The sequence below is a fragment of the Hyperoodon ampullatus genome (genome assembly GCF_949752795.1).
Source record: "Hyperoodon ampullatus genome assembly, chromosome: 4".
Taxonomy (NCBI): domain Eukaryota; kingdom Metazoa; phylum Chordata; class Mammalia; order Artiodactyla; family Ziphiidae; genus Hyperoodon; species Hyperoodon ampullatus.
Window position 1 is genome coordinate 170120388 of NC_136917.1, and position 18194 is coordinate 170138581.

At 42.3% G+C, this 18194-nt stretch overlaps 1 protein-coding gene across 1 annotated transcript in view; it reads right to left on the reverse strand.

Annotated features, from left to right (window-relative positions):
* Positions 1-18194, reverse strand: part of ADCY2 (adenylate cyclase 2) — a gene marked incomplete at its 5' end in the record, with an annotated part of 450707 nt that overhangs the window by 330027 nt on the left and 102486 nt on the right. Inside the window, one exon of the mRNA XM_079704024.1 lies at positions 10367-10528. Coding sequence (XP_079560150.1) covers positions 10367-10528 — 162 coding nt within the window. The remainder of the gene's footprint in view (positions 1-10366; positions 10529-18194) is intronic.

Consider the following 18194-nt stretch of genomic DNA (forward strand, 5'->3'; position numbering starts at 1 on the left):
TGATATGATTATATACCTCGAAATCCTAAAAGGGTCAAATGCAAAACTACTACAATGAGAAAATTTAGAGTGGTTGGAAGAAGTATATTCACTGAAAACCTTTTGAAACCTTTACCTCAACTTTTTTTTTTAAAGTGACCCCATCACCTATTTTTAAAAATGGAGTAAAAAGCCAATGGCAGATGTTTAGTTCCCCTGTCTGCAACCGTTCCTCAGGAATCCTTGATGATTGCCTTATGGATGAGAGTTTTGTTTAAGCAAGAGTGGAATTCCCATATGTTTCCTCACTCTAAATTCTTCTAGTTTTGCTTTATTTTCCTATGTGTTACCATAAATATCTTCCAAGGAGGTATCTTCATATGTTGCACACCATAGAGCTTAGTAATACCTGAGTAGTCAAGTGAAGGGGAGCCCCACAGACTCTCTGGTCTTGGAGAATACATGGAGGGTCTGTAGCAAGCCATGCAGGAGAGGAGTTGAACTGCTGTCCATCTGTGGAGGTTGGTATTGGTAGCGGGTTGAATACAAGCCCCCAAGTTAGGTCCACTAGGAACCTCAGAATACTACCTTTATTTTTTGGCATAAGGGTCTTTGCAGATGTAATTAAATTAAGGATGTTGCTTTGAGATCATCAGAGTGTGCCCTAAAGACAATGGCCAGTGTCCCTATAAGAAGGCGACAAGATGCACAGACACGAATAGAAGGCCTCGTAAAGATGGAGGAAGAGATGGGAGTTTTGAAGCCCCAAAAGCCAAGGTACACCGAGGATTTCTGGCAACCACCGGAAGCTAGGAAAGAGGTATGAAAACATTCTCCCTCAGAGCCTCCAGGGGACCCAACTCTGCCACAGCTTGGTTTTGATTTTTGTGAAATGATGAACTCCAGAATTTAGCAATTGCCGTTGTTTGAAGCACCCAAGTTTGTGGTGATTTTCTCAGCAGCATTAGGAAACCAATACAGTATCTCAGCTGAGGGGGCAGAAGGAGTGATGCAAAGAGACGGAGATGTATACATGCAGGTGGCCAGGACCACAAAGCTGAGGTGCAGGATGGTCTGACCCAATGTATCACGGTACCATTGGCTGGTCCAAATGAGCAATGCCCAAGGTTGGCTGGGGAACAGGAGTGGGCTTCTCCAGGGAACAAACACTCCAGGGAAAGAGCTCAAGATGTCCAACTGGCAAGTGATCCTAGAAACACCTCCTTTTCACCCCTGACAAGGGGTGAGCCGTCTCTTGGGTCTCCAAAAGCTAGTGTCTTACTAACCTACAGAAGCACAGGTCCCCAGGTATTGGCTGAACTTCTGAACTTCACTCATCAGTGTAGTGTGGGCTTCTAGCATCTCACCAGGATGAATCTCACTGCCTTGAGTCTGCAGAGGACATTCCACAGGATGGTCAACCAGTCCAGACCTGGGCTCTGAGGGTCTTACATATGTATGATGCAACTTTTGGCCCTACTCAGTTCCATAGGTCATTTGGACTTTGATTATTAACATATATCCTCAAAGCATTTTCATGTTCCATTTACCTCAGCTTCTATAAAAGTCATTTAGACTTAGCAAAATATATTACCGCTTCTGCTTCTGTCTACTGTTTACTGAGGACTAAGGATGAGGCCAGCCTGACAACAGGTTCTTCCTATACACCAGGTCATCTAATCAGCATCAAGGCCAGCAACGTTCTAGGGAGGTTGGTGTTACTGCTGCCATTTTAGAGATGAGAAAACTGAGTAAACTAAAGACTTAGGCCAAGTTTATGTGATGCTGCAGTTTGGTTCTCCAGGAAGCACATGTGAAACAGAGCTGGGTGTTTAGTAGGGAGTGCCCTTCGGATCAATGCCCAAGCAGAGGGAAGGACTCGGGACTTGGCAGAGGGAGAAGTTGGGCTGGGATGCAGGCCTGACAACTTCAGACAGACTTACAGAAGCTGTGGTGCTGAAATAGCCAATCAGAATTGTCTTGCATTGGGTCCCCCACCTCGATCAGTCATGGATGTGGGCCTCCCTTGGAAAGGCATGGCCTTGGGCTGGCAGCTCTGTGCAGCTGAGGCAGCCTGGAAGGGACTAAGGATGGAAAACTAGCTGTTACCAACACCCCGAACAGCTGGACAATCAGTCTTTCTTTGAGGGGGCTCCAGGTGGTCCACCTTCATGTCCACGATGCACAGCTATACAGTGGGAGAAACAATCCAAGCCCAGATTCCATCTGAGACCAAAGTGCTTGTTGTGTCCACCATCTCATACTCTCTGACATGTCAAGACACTCATGAGCTGCTAAGGACAGCAAACATGATGAACCCAGAGTCTGGCCGGCAGGAACTCACATCTCCCGGGGAAGGCAAATTTGATGTACATCATTCTCAAAGAGGGCACACTGTGATCATTGCTGCAAAAATGGATAGAAAGTACGTCCCCTCTCTTAGCCTGTCCAGGCCATTGCATTCCACAAACAAAATGAGGATGTTGTAGTTCTATCACTATGTAGTTATTGTTATCAACACTTGATGTTTACTAACTGATGCATTAACTGTGCACCTGGCCCAGTTAAGTCCTTTTCATTTATCATCTCATCTAATCATCTCTACTGTCCTAGGAAGGAGGCATTATTATTATTATTTCCACTTTACAGGTAACTAGGAGCATCCCCAGCCCTGTTTGTCCTTAGAATGTCTCCCAGTGACTGTACATCCTCTCTCCATTGCACCAATGGAGTTTCATTGGGTTTCTCTCTACTCTTTAAAGAGACACCTTAGAACCAGAGCAAAGTTCTCGCTAAAGTCAAGCTGCAGATATATTACTCTCTCAAGTTCACACAACTTAGCAGATTCATCATTTGACCTGCAAGTACCTAGAAGGAGTCTGTCTCATGTGACTCCGCATAGGGGTTGCTGACTTTCTCATTGTCCACTAAGGGTTTTAAAAGGAATCTTTACTAGCACAACATTGTAAAGCAATTATACTGCAATAAAGATGTTAAAAAAAATACAGTGGCCTGTTTGCTTCAAAACATAATTAAAAAATAAAAAGCATCATGGATGGTTTAATAAATGACTAGAAATCAGTATCTTTCACAAACTATCCTCATAAACATTTGGAAAGGACAGAGCCTCAGATCTTTGTATATACTGTAACAAAAATGCATGGAATGGTGAAAGTACTAGGAAAACCACCTGTCAAGATGTCAGCCAGTGGAACATGCCATTCAGCTGACATTTAATCAATCTGTAATGACGTAAGTCATCTGACATGAATCCATTGCTTTGAATGAACAGAAAGTACAGAATTCAGATGACAGGTTCAAGAAGAGGACAGAGGCAGCTGTTGGGTGATCGATGGTATTTTTCATTTTTAGAGAAATCCTTCTTTTCATGCTCCTTTGATCAAGTCTCCAAGACAAAACTCATAGTCTGATAGGGCTTCCCTTTACCTCTGTTCCTTCTATCTCCTACCCAAAACAGGTTCACAAATGTTGGAAAATAAACCTAGGTCTCATTCCATCATCAGAGTCAAATAGTTAACTACCAACATGAAGCTTCTCTGTCTCAGACACTTTTTTTTTATTGAAGTATAGTTGATTTACAAGTTTGGGTTAGTTTCAGGTATACAGCAAGTTGATTCAGTTTTATGTATATGAATATACATATACATATATCTATTCTTTTTCAGATTATTTTTCATTATAGGATTATTGCAAGATATTGAATATGGTTCCCTATGCTATACAGTAGGTATATTATCAGTTATCAGTTATCTATTTTACATGTAGGAGTGTGTTTCTGTTAATCCTAAACTCCTAATGTATCCCTCCCTCTCCTCCTTTCCCCTTTGATAGCCATAAGTTTATTTTCCATGTCTGTGGGTCTATTTTTGTTTTGTAAATAAGTTCACTTGTATTGTTTTTTCAGATTCCACATACATGGAGACATTGTATGATATTTGTCTTTCTCTGACTTCATTCAGTATGATAATCTCTGGGTCCTTCCATGTTGCTGCAAATGGTATTATTTCATTCTTTTTTATGGCTGAGTAATATGCCATTATATATGCACAACATCTGCTTTATCCTTTCATCTGTCGATGAACATTTAGGTTGCTTCCATGTCCTGGCTATTGTAAGTAGTGCTGCTATGAACATTGGGGTGCATGTATCCTTTTGAATTATAGTTTTCTCTGGATATATGCCCAGGAGTGGGACTGCAGGATCATATGGTAGTTCTATTTTTAGTTTTTTAAGGAACCTCCATACTGTTCTCCATAGTGACTGCACCAATTTACATTCCCACTAAGAGTGTAGGAGGGTTCCCTCAAACATTCTTAAAATTGCCAGAGCATTTTTAAATGATTTGGCATCCTGCAGCGAAGTGCTAATTTTCGTTTTGTTGTTCACTTGCCCTACCAAACTCTCTCTGATGCGATGATGGTGTGAAGTTCCTGTCATTTAGAGGAGAATGAGGTTTATCTGTCCCGCTGGGGGAAGGGTAAGGAAGGCAAAAGGAGAACTGTGAAGTGCATTTCGATTTGCTTTAGGACACAGTCACATTAGGTACTTCCTGTTTTTAACCTCTTCTCTATGCTTACCCCACTCCTTCCAAATTATAATGTCTTTAGAACAGATAAATGACACCTTGTTCAAATAGGATACAGATCATAATCAATAGCTGGATGCTACACAGAGTGAACAGTGAGACAGTCTCTTTTCCCCTCTTTGGAAAATATTAATATCCTGAGCTTCTCTAAAGACAAAATCGCAGGAACAGAGATCCAAATTCCTAACAATTCGTCTCTTCCACAGCCAGAAACTGGGCAGCTGGTAACGTGCTGTTTCTCCTTTGAGCTTCTCAGATTAGATCCTAAATGCAATTTAATTCCAGACTCCAATATACAGTTCCTGAATTATACTGAAAAAGAATCGGTTATGTAACATATCTGCGTTACTACGATTGCACACTTGCTATAGATGACACGCTATATTTTCTATTTTAGGTCCAAATGAAAATTGTTCAAATTGAATCACAACTTAAATATATTAAAGTATCCACTGCATAAAGGAATCCTATAAAATTTCCCTGAAATATGAGTAATCCTGTTAGAAAATCAATATGCACTGCTTGGCTTATCTTCTTTAATAAATATGGATTCTCATATAACCTGCTTGTGAAAGAAATCTATATTCAAATTCCTCCCTCTCTCACGGGAAAATAAAACATACAGAAAATGAAAATTCAGACCTTGCTAGGAATACCAAGGAAATAAACACATTAAAAAAGTAAGTAAATTTCAAATAAATGCAAATGTAATATGTGAATAGGAATATTTGGAAATTCCTTGAGGATGGTTCAGTACCCTGCTGACAGTGTAGCTGACCTACAAAGTTTAGCAAATGAAGAACAGACAAGGTGCATATTTAAAATGGAGTAAGTGCTACACAAACACAGGCTGCAGGATGGACTGGGCTCCTGACTGATGGACCAGCTGCCCCAGTCTGGGAGGTAAGACACCTACCCAGATCCCTGACCTTGTCTAATGGCTGCATACTGCCACCCTTCCTCCCAGGGCCCAAGCAGGAGGCAGGCACCAAGGCATGAGGTGGGAAGTTTCATCATGCTTTCCTAGCCTCAGTCTCCCTCTGCCGTGATATAATCATAGGCAAAAAGACTCCTTGCTGTTTTTGTAGAACTTTCCGTCAAATGCATGCTATCCTACTGATACAGGCAAAATTCTTATTTTCTTGTTAACCATAAATTGTTAAGGGCTTTGCTACCTCTGCTAAATTTATGATAGGCAAACAAAGTATCCTTCTTACATAGACAGTGCAAAATTGCTCTCCTTTAAGTTTCCTAATAACAAAATAATTTATTCCCTTGGTTATTAAGGATTCCAGATTCCCTTAATCATCTCAGATTCCAGAAAAGCTTTTCTTTGAAATCCAGTTAGGAAACAAAGACAGAAAAGGGTTAGAAGAAAAGGTGCCAAGACCGGTACAAAGGGAATCACACAAAGTAACTGAGAAGAATCTCTTCCTCTTCCACAAATAAAGTCCGTTCAAAATGTGTTCGCTGTCTTCCTCTTCCAGGCCCATCCTTTACCCCTTCTCTTCTTGTCCTTTTCCTTCCCTCCTGAATAACTGAGTGCCCAGCCCTCAGGTGATGCAGAGAAGAAGCGTCTGAACCAACAGGGGACGGGGGAAGCGAAACTCACCCAAGATGACAAAGCTGGGCTGGGTGTGTGGAGTTCCTACACTGGGCAAAGTCAAGTACAGAGCCTGAGCTGGGGGAGGGGACACCCTCACATGGACTGGGTGTCAGAGCCCCAGCTGGGGTGGGGGACACCCTCTTGTGGACTGGGTGTCAGAGCCCCAGCTGGGGGAGGGGACACCCTCTCGTGGACTGGGTGCCAGAAACCCAGCTGGGGGAGGGGACACCCTCTCGTGGACTGGATGTCAGAGACCCAGCTGGGGGAATGGGTCATGGCGGGGAGGGAAGGAAACTGTCTCAAGTGAGAGGGCAGGGGGACGGGCTGACAGTTGCAACAGGAGACTGGTTACATGCAGGGTTTCATCAAATAAATAAATATATTTAGGACCATGAGAGCTAAATATTTTTCACTGTTGGTCAAGGGAGCCACAATGGAAAGAGAGAAAACTGGCATGAAGCTTATGCTGGAATGGAAATGGAAATATCGGTGTGAAGTCATGCTGTTTAAGATGTAGGCAGATATAAAAATAAATGGAGGACTGACACCCCAATGGCAACAGAAAGGCCTGAAGCCCAGATCTTGCCACTAAATGTCATTCTTCACCAAAAAGAACTAGGGTTCTTTGGAGAGATGGCTGATTTTAGGGTTAGGTCAGCGAGGGCACAAGAGGAACCCAAAATAGCTTGTGCCAGAAATTGAGGAAATGCTCAAAGAATCACAGGGACAAGTCAAAGGTAAGCTTGGAGAGGCACCCACTGGACAAATCTGAGACCCTATGGGCATCAAAATAAATAGTGACAGCAGTGGTTTATAATCTACTGAACATCAGACCATGTAGATACAAACAAGCAAATAAATATATTAAAAGTTTGATGAGAAACAGAATATTTGCATAGTTTCAAAGCACCTCTCCACAAAATATGTACTAATGACAAAGAGGAAAAGAGTAATTTCAAAGTGGAAAAGGCTGGTGGACAGCACCCTGATAGTAATGACCACTGACAATAATGGGACAAAGTAGACGTACACGCCCCTGATAGAACGTGATGAGGACACACCATCCCTTCTGAGATTCCTGCCAAAATGCATAACTTCAATCTATTCATGAGGAAACACTGGACCCCCCACGTTAAAGGACATCTTAGAAAATAACTGGCCTGCAACCTTCAAAAGCGTTAATAAAAGCCAGAGGAACTGTTCCATCCAGAAGGAGACCAACGACACTTAAGAACACAGTGCAATGCATGGGCCCTTGTTCTATAATGGACATTACTGGGAAAGCTGGAGGAACCGGAACGTCAGGAGTTAAACAATGCACATTTCCAGTTTTGATAGCTGCATTATGGTTATGCAGGAGCATGGTATTGTAGGAATTCCACACCAAAGCAGCTGGAGGCAATGGAGCATCACATCTGGGGGCAACCTATCTTTGAAAGGCTTAGGGGAAAATATTATCCATACTGGACTTGCAATGTACTGGTAAGTCTATAAAAAATATATTAGGAATTATACTTTGTGTTTAAATGTGCTAGGAGACATCATCCACAATTTTCAGGTATTAAATAAATTTCCTCAAGTAGATGATAGGTCATAGACTGAGAATGAATTCTACCTCAAGACAAATACTGGTGAAATTAATTTCCTGAGCACAAGATGGAATGGGAATAGGGTTTCCTATTAAGTCAATATTTTGGTAAACAGATAAGTTACTACATGTTATCAATGGATTGACAATGTTCAGAAAATAAAAGGAAACAAAAATGATTAGTATGGACCCATGTTAAATAAAATGCACTCTTGCTTTGGGGGTTTAGAAGGCGGGGTGATACTGATTATTGATGGGCAGCTCATTCTTTATATCAGAGCAATATTCTTTATTTCAAATAGTTTTGCTTTAAACAATTACTCCAGAGCAATATAACTACCTAATCTGTAGCATTCTGTCTTTTATACACTTTTCATAAAAAGAATCCCATAAAACGTTTCCCTCACATCACAAGCCAGTATTGTTTTGAGTTTATATTTCCAGCACTGGCCAAAGGTACTTAAAGCTCTTCTAGTTCATTACTTTGATGTTTACCTATGAACCTTCCATTTTAAAGCTGTTGGCAGATTTTGCCTTTCCCAGTTCTTGAAATCCCTGTGAAATTACTTCTGAAGGGATGGAAACTTGACCTTATATTCTTCTGTTCCTTTCAACGTTATTCTTATGGAATAAAGAATGTTTATTCTTTTGCTATTCTAGAATTATCCTATCGTTACCCTATCTCTGCCTGTCCACTGATAAGAAGTATTTTTCTTCGTTGGTTTTGGAAATTGAGCAAATAAAAATTTAAGATTACATTCCTTCCACTTTTTTTTTTAACCAATACAAGAAAATAACAGTGCTAAAAAAAAAAACCTCAGTATAGTACTTGATATCTAAAATATGCCCTGTTCTTTGTAAATCACTTATTTTTTTCCTTTTTTTTAACCCCATTTGATCTTTACAGGCAGGTATCATAATCCTCATTTCCCAGATGCTTTTTCTATTGCATCTGCACCAGCAGACACTTTCTTTATTCATGAAGGGGCAGAAAAGATAGGTACAAAATGTTCAAGGTATGTGCTCCATGGTAACCCACGACCAGCAAGATGCCATGGGCAGTGAAATATGTATGAGTGCCCTGTTGCCTGTGTGACCAGGACTTTCCTGTAGTGATTTCCATAGTGTACATTGGCAGAGCAAGTTATTATTGTTACATAATATTCTTACATAAATTATTATGTATTCATTCCTATGAAAAACATACCCTTCACCCTGACCTGAATGTGACTACCTAAGGTTGAGCTTAATGGCCCCACTAAAGGGAGGGTGGAAGAATGGAACTTATGGGAGAAAGGAGAAATGTCCCATGAATATCCTCATGGGAAGCTGTGAAATGTAGAAAAAGCAAGTAACAGCTGGGGCAGAACTCGTGTAAAAAGGAACACTTCTTCCACCTCATTCCAGGCACAGCTGGATTGTTTCATCTTTTAATAAAACACCCACCTTCTCTCTTGCATTTGATTAGTTACTGACCAGCCACCGTGTGTGTCTCTGGCGATGCAGGTTACTGATGTGACTACTCTGCTCCGTCACAGGAAAGACATGGTTCCCTCCACTTCCTGGAGGGGATGCTTCTTAGTAATGTCCAAACAAGTCAGCGGGAAACGGGCACCACTGTGCCAGATCAGGAGCTTTACCCTCACTCAGTGCCCACAGAGGACATTTCACAAGTGCTCAGGCTATGCTTAATGAATGTTTGTTATGAGCACTCAGAGACGAGTATTGAGAAAAGGGGTCCCTAGAACGCTTTCCAACTCAGAGCAATTATTACAGACCCAAGGGTAAGGCCTCCATTTCCATCTCAAGGTTCCAAATAAAACATTCTTTCAAGTGAAGTACAGACTGGTTTCTGAGACCCGCAGGGCTCAAGTGACCCACGTCTAAAATCCTTTTCAATGACAGTGGTATTCATAACTACTCCTCTCAGCCCTGCTGCATTCTGCACACTGGCTGCATTTGTTACATTTGATTCCAACCCAGGAAAATAAAGCATACTTTTTACAGGTGAAAAAGAGACTGTTAAGAATAAGTGCAGACCACTGCCCCTCACGTCTACGGATGTAGTAACAGGAAATTAAATAGCTTTTTAAATGCTTTTAACTAATTAAATAGGAAGGCTTCATTGGAATGCCACTTAGCAGTAAAGCTAAATTTGCTGTTGAAGCATTTTAAAGAACTATTTTTTATGTCCTTGGACTTGCCAGAGGATTAAGAAATAGAGAGCTCTTCTGTCCTCTGTAAAGACGGGGTTTTGGAAATCTCTCAGGGAGAGATGGGGGAGAATTATGAATTTAATTATATAAGTTGTTTCACTCTAACTCTTAAAAATAAGAGTACTAAATTACAATGTATAATAACAGCTTTTAACCATCAATCAGCAAAATGGAACTGCCATTTCCAATTCTCACTGTTGCTAATGGCTAAGTGACTGCTGATTCCACTGCAGAGAGTGGAGTGGCTGGCTACCCATTAGCGACACTCAGGGTCAACATCAGAGAGCAGACCTGGAGAACCTGCCAGGTACCAGCCAACAGTCACACCTTGAGCAGGTGTGGTCACCCTGCAGAGGTGGAGGTGCACCTACCTGCCAGACCAGGTGCTCCTTGGCCCCCGGCATTGCAGACAGGCAGACGCTCAGCACGACGGTGTGGGAGGAGGAGGTGAGGACACTGGCAATGATGGCGTCTCTCATGTTGAAGGGCAGCATGGTGTACACCACGAAGATGATGAAGAGGAAGAATGACACCTACAGGTGGGGAAGAAGCACAGGGAGAGTCACAGGGAATGCCTGCTCCCAAATGCTCCCCCTCTCCTTCCCATTAAAGGCCGCACAGATCCCCAGGAACCGCAGCCATTCAAGAAATAATATTACGACAAAAAGAGGGCACATTCAAACAAATCCACTGCGTTACAAAAAAGGACTAACTATTGTGATGGAGGGGAAAAAAAGGTTCTTTTTCAAAATTTGGGGATTTTCAGTTTTGGTATCCAAGCCATTGCAGACATTAGGTGAATCTGAGCACTTCATGGGTATGGATGCAAAGCCGGTCCTAAACTCTCAGAGTTTTGTATCTGTGCTTTAGAACGCACATCTGGATTCTTTAAGTTTTCTGTCAAACTGTTTTGGGAAACTCAGGGAGAATGGATGGCTGCCACCTGCGGGGAGTTGGTAGAAGCAGATGCAACGAGCAGGGGCATGGAATTAACAAAATAAAGCAGCTTAGAGTTGATTCCCCTGCAGTGAAAACAGTTTGACAGTTTCCCAAAGGTTATACATACAATTACTATGTGATCCTAAATATATACTCTAGAGAATTGAAAACAAGTACTCAAACAAATACATGTACGCACATGTTCATGACAGCATTATTCACAATATTCAAAAGGTGGAAACAACACAGATGTCCATCCATGGATGAATGGATAAACGGCATGTGGTCCATCCATACAATGGAATACTATTCAACCCTGAAAAGGAAGGGAATACTGATCCAGGCTACCATGTGGGTGAACCTCAAAAACATTATGCTAAGTGAACACAGCTAGGGCAAAAGACCCCATATTGTATGATCCCATTAATATGAAATATCCAGAATAAGTAAATTTACAGAGACAGAAAGCAGATTGGTGGTTTTTAGGACCTGGGGCAAGGAGGAATGGGAAGTAACTGCTCAATAGGGAAAGAGTTTCCTTTGGGGTGATGAGAATGTTCCAGAACTAGATAAAGCTGGATATGGCACACACTGTGAATATACTAAAAACCACTGAATTCTTCCCTCTAAAGTGGCTAATCTATGCTATGTGAATGTCACCTCAATAAAAGAAATCAATTTGAAACAGGTTAGAGAAAAGTTCAGAATGGAACAGAAAGTGGTTCAGTAGGTAATAAAACAGGCCATTGTCATTATAAAAGCAGAACATCAAAAGGGATAATAAGGTGATAAATCAAATGGAGAAAAGACCAGACCAAGGACAGAAAAATAGGGAACGTGGGGATTTGGTAGCTTCATTCACCACACAGCTCTTCACTAAAAAAATAAGTGAGGCTAAGGAAAGAGCTTGCCCCACGTTTACAGAGTGACCCATGTTACTTTAAGGAATCCTAAAGCCCAGAATAGCAGGAAGGACACAAGAGACAGGGCACCAGCTGTTCTGCTCGTGTCCGGGTGTAAATTCATGGGAAGGATGCGGACAAAAGGCTCTGCTCTGGATTTAAAGAGAGGGAAGCTTGGGTGGGTGCCAGGCTCATTTCCCCTCCTGCATAGTCACAGGAATCTGTACCGCATATTACCATCAAAAAATAACGGTGCAGATTCTCTTAAGCAGGTTTTCTCAGCCTCAGCACTATTGACCTCTGAGGCTGGATAATTCTTTGTGGTGGATGCTGTCTGTGCACTGCAGGATGGGTGGCAGCATCCCTGGCCTCCACCCACTGGATGCCAACAGCATCCCCCCTTCAAAGCTGTGACAATTGAAAATGTCTCCAGCCATTGTCAAATGTCTTCCAGGGAGTAATACCACCTCTGGTGGAGAACCACTAAGCTATAGAAAAAGTCTCTTTTAAGAATGAGAAAAACAATTGTTACATAGTCACAGCTCACTGAGAAAATTAAATTTACTTTGGAATCCCTGATATCCAGCAAATTTACAGGAAACACTTTCAATTATTATTTCTACATGTAGAATTCATGCCAAACCCTTATATCCTGCAAAGGTATTAAACGAATATTTTCAGGTATCAGAACTGACAATCAATTACAAAAGAAAACCTCTTTGCCAACTACATGTTTTTCTTCTAATGCAAAATCCTTTAGTATTTCTTTGAAATTAACAAAACTTTTGAACAGCTTTAAAACGCTAACACGATTTCAATTAATACACGCTCTGCAAACATTCTGAGCTTTGAAATGGAAGCATGTGGAAAGCTTATCTGCAGTAACCAAATGGAGAATAGAGGCGGCAGGTTTTCCGAATACGGTGGCTCCCGTTATTCACTTTTGGATGACAAAAGGAAATTGTTAAAGGTCAGATAAGCAAGTCATATTCAATCAAGTTTTGGATTTTAGTGGTAGCATCACAGAAGCAACATTTCAGGAGCTCAGCGAGTGGTGCCTGGGCTGCATTCCGCAGGCTGGATGGAAAGAGAATCTAGTGCAGTTTCAAGGCCCAGGGGGGGACAGTCTGCACTTTTTATTACTCCCAGAGGGCTCTATTTTTTTTAGCCTGCTTTCCAAAGCAACTTCAAATAGGGCCATATGTAAAACCAAAATGGATTTGCCATATCTAAAAGAATGTGTGAGTAAAAAGGTCCAAAACATTAAACACAGGCACTTGGGTTCCATGTTAACATGGGGACATTTCCGCCACTGGATTCCCCTTGGATATGTCTCTGTCCAGAGCCTGAAGAGACAGGAGGATTGATTTGGTTCTGGACGCTGCACGGAAACCCAGATGAGCATGGGATCAGAAGTGGCGTCCCTCATCCCAATAGGACGGTTTCAAATGTTTCTCTTAATTCTGGCCCAGCATCGGCCTTTTTCAAGACATGCATATCTTCTCTTTGAAGGTCTACTTGACCTTCAAGCTCCACAAGTTTCAAACCGACTAAGAGATTCTCCTTTATATTCTTAAACTTATTCCTCTCACCCGATAACTCAATTCCGCTCATGATGCCTCACTCTCTCCAAACAACCCAGGCGTAAACATTTGAGAATCACTTCTTCTGACAAGTCTTCACATACACACTCAAAAAAAAAAAAAAGAAGAAGAAGACTTCTGCCTTCAGAACTCCAGGCTCCGGCATCTGAATGCTCCTTTCTGCTTTCACAGCCACTAGGTGGGCTCAGTACCTTTCCATTTGGTAAGAAATATGCTTCCACCCTTTCTCTCCCTCCTCCCCCATAACAAGGACATTGGAGTGAGCATCCTTCCTCACTTTGGCCCATTCCACCCCATCCTCCATGCTCCTGGCAATCATCAGGACACTTTACTAAACATTTCTAGCTTTTCTCCTTCTGGGTGCATGGTACAAATGCATTGAGCATTTCTTTTAAGTTAGGTGAGACCGGTGACTTGCTCTGACAAATGGAGCATAAGCAGAAGTGATCTGTGTCCTTTCCGGGTGGAAACTTTAAAAGCTAGTGCACAACTTGCCAAGTCCCCTCCCTCCCTGGCAATCATGGAATCGCTGATGGAGCTTCTCCCAGCCTTGGTTTCAAGGGAGGGGCAGAGCTCCTTGGCTGACCCACATGGACCTGTGAGCATATGAATGAGTCTTAACCCTTTGTGATGGTAAAATCTGGGTCCGTAAGCACAGCCTGGATGGTCCTGGCTGATACCAAGCTCATACAAACACACACACACATGCACACACCTGGGAGGTTTAATTGATGGGTTAAAGAGGATGCTTTTATATGCATTCCTCTGCAATGTGCTTTTATCACTGAACTATATATACAACACAGACATCTTTCCAAGTCTATAGATGTGAAGGTATTATTTACTTTTTACCAGTTGCAAAATATCCCTTAGAAATGGGTGCATCACACGACTCCAGAATTTCCTCACTGACGATCACTGTGGCATGATAGGAACCCCTTATCCAACTGATACAATAATACTCTCACTGATCTCCTTTTCTCCAGCAGTCTCCTTTCTTTAATCCAGCCAACATGCAACTGCTGGATTTGTGATCTTGAGTGCAAAGATCTAGTTAGTTATTCCTTAGATGAATACTTCCTCTGGCTTAGCCCTGTGCTCTGAACACTTCTCTCCAAGGCTTCTTGTGATCACAGAGTAAAGCAGAAACTACATGGCCTGGAGGTCCAGACTGTCCCCAAACTGACTTTTCCATCCTCACCCCCACTCTGCTCTGGAAGCAGCCTGTATTCCAGCCAACCCTGGTCATCCCCATGTTGTAGGCATGGGGTGCTCACCTCTAGGTCTGCCATTGCTCGTTCTCAGAATGTCCTCCCTTCTCTTCTTGGCCTGTTGAAATCTTACCTCTTTCTAGACCCAGTTCAAATACACATTCTTATCATTTCTCCAGCACTCTCCAGCTGCTCCCCATCTCACTCAGAGTCAACTCTCAAGACCGGGCAACATCCCACCAGTCCTAGGACGTGGTCTCCTGTGGCCACACTGCCCTCCACTCTGCCAGCTCCCTCCTTCCCTTGCCGTGATCAAGTATCTTTGGCCTCCTGGCTGTTTCTGGGGCCTGCCAGGGGTGCTCCTGCCCAGGTGCTCATCCCTGTGGCGCCCCTACCAGGCTCCCTCTTTCCACTCAGGTCTCTGATCAAGTATTACTTTACCTACCAGACTTAATGGACTGCCCTGCACAAAACAGCAAACCTCCCTTCCACACCCGAGTCCTCGTCACCTGCTTTACCTTATTCATAGCATTTATTTATTGTTCTGGGTTTGTTAATCTTCTCCCTCTGTACAGTGGAGCTGAAATGACATTGTAAGGGCAGGAACTTGTTTCACTCATAGCCAAGACCCCAACGCCAAGGCCCACAATGGTTAACACATGGTAGGTGCTCCACAAATATTTGCTGTCTGCACGAAAAACTCTATTATACATCCCAATATGACCTAAACTACATCCATGTTATTAGCATCTTCTCACTAAATGCATCCTAAAAATATCTCACCATCTTCCTTGATCCAATCGGCCTCACCATTAACTACAGCCATATTAAATTCTGAATGATTATTTCTCTACTGATCAAAAAAACTTAAATGAACAGACATCTGTCTGATGTATATGACAGGCAACAACAGACACTGCATCGAATAGGAAATGGCCCCTGTTCTCAGGGCATCTCCTAGTTTACCCTCCAGGAGTCCTTGAGCCCTAGGAAAAAATACGTATATTATTGTTTTAGCATACAATTAGAAATGCGAGGTTTTAGTATAAACTGCCCAAGGAAAGGATAGAATTTTTGAATATATTGATCTAATTGAGCATTTTGGAAAGTAAGTTCTAAATTCAAAATAAAAATTTCCTCTTTGGGGCTTCCCTGGTGGCGCAGTGGTTGACAGTCCGCCTGCCGATGCAGGGGACATGGGTTCGTGCCCCGGTCCGGGAAGATCCCACGTGCCGTGGAGCGGCTGGGCCCGTGAGCCATGGCCGCTGAGCCTGCGCGTCCAGAGCCTGTGCTCTGCAACAAGAGAGGTCTCAACAGTGAGAGGCCTGCATACCGAAAAAAAAAAAAAATTTCCTCCTTGAATGTTATTTCCACCCCAAAGGATTGCTGATTTTGAGAACATTTATATGATTTACTAATCAGGGGCATCTTTATAACTTTCTGGAAACATAACTAAAGCTAGTAAGCCAGAAATGTGCTTTAACTTTTAAAAAAACAAAACACGCAAGCTATATTTACCTTTTCATGTAGATTAGTATTTTATTACCTTGTTTCTTGATCATACTTTACATAAAGATTACTTTGAGTCACTCTTACATTTTTTTAGTGCAAATATCACAATTGTGTAAGACAGCACTTTTTTAATTGGGGAATCCTGTCATACCAATTTTTAGTGCTAAAGCATCCACGTGTGTTAAGGCTTATTTGAGTGTCTCTTTATGATCACCCTGCTTTTCAAATTTAACTTTCTCCCCTTTCCCCTCTTTCTCCCCTTTCCCCTCTTTCTCCAGGTCTTCCCAGTGGAAAGGGCGTTTCTAGATCTATCTATACATATGTGTACACATACATACATATATGTACATGCATACGTACACATATGTAATTGTTGTGTGTGTACCTGTGCAGACTGGTGAATCGACATATCGCACCTCACTGAATTCTCTCAGACTCCAGGTCTCGTGTCTGATGTTCAGTTAAGAAGCCACCTCTCCTCAGCCGAGAGACAGAGGCTTACCCACAAGGCCAACCAAGGGAAAGGAGACAGACAGACACACACACACACACACACATACATATATATGTATATATATAATGGAATATTATTCAGCTATGAGAAAGAAGAATATCTTGCCCTTTTTAACAACATGGATGGACCTTGAAGGCATTATGCTAAGAGAGATAAATAACAGTGAGAAAGACACTGATGATTCGTTTATATATATGGTATCACTTATATGTGAAATCTAAAAAATTCAACTTGTAGATACAGAGTACAATGGAGGTTACCAGGGGCTGGGGGTGTAGAAATGGGGAGATGTTTGTCAAAGGGCACATGCTTGCAGTTATAGGGTGAGTAAGTCCTGGGAATCTAAAGCACAGCATTGCATTTACAGTCAACAACATTATTATATACATCAAAGTTGCTAAGAAACTAGATCTTAAAGTTCTCACCACAAAAAAGGAATGACAATTATGGGACATGATGGAGATATTAGCTAACACTCTGGTGGTCATCAAAGTGATCTTTTAAAATGTTAAAACTGACCATGTCACTCCTCCTCTGTTTATATCCCACCACTGGCTTTCTACACACTAAGAAAAAGTTCAAAGTCCTCGGCATGCCAATATGTGTTCCTCATGATCTGGTCTGTCTGATGTCTCTAATCTCATGTCTCACCAACTCTCATCACCCCACGTTCATACTCCCTCCATACTGGCCTTATTCATGTTCCTCCAACAACCTCAGGGCCTTTGCACTTTCTGTTCTTCTGCCTCAAATATTCTTCCTTGGATCTTCCCTTGACTGGCTTCTGTCATCCAGGACAGAAGCTCAAATATCACCTCCCAGAGAGAATCCCACTAACTCTCTATCTAAAATATCACCCCCATTTATCCTCTAGCTAATCACCCTGCTGAATGTCTTCCTATCATTATTGGAATCTGAATGCTTATTTTTATATTTTTCTCATTTTTATTTTCTGTCTTTAGCCATACAAATGTAGGCTCCATGGGGACAAGGACCCTGTACGGACCTGAGAATAGTACCTGACACATAAAGATCTCAACACATACGTGCTGAAGGAAAGAAGGGATGAAACATTTCAGGTGTAACTGTACATGCAAGTTCCGAGCAGGGAAGCAGAGGGAGCTGATTGATTAGAGGCTTGTGCTCCATGGTGTGTAGCTCAGGAGTGCGAGCCTGGCTCTGCAGACCTGCATTCATTCCCACGAGTCCAGGCAGCATGATGGATGACACTTATTTTTATCCCAGCTCAGCTTAACCTCTCATCAGTAACAAGGATATAACTAAGAGCAGTAGAGCGTCACAGCTACACGTTCTTCACTGAAAGACCCTAGTAACGAAAACTAAGCCAGGTCCTAGTGTCCACAGTGTGTTCTGTGCCTCTGCTAACCTGTGAGGGTCTGATGACTTCTGCCTGGGTGTATGTGCAGTCTTCCCACCTCTCCCCAGTTCATGGCTGGTCTTGGCTGAAGGTCCTTCAGGGTATGGGAGGTACAAGCTTCCTCAGCACGTCCATTATG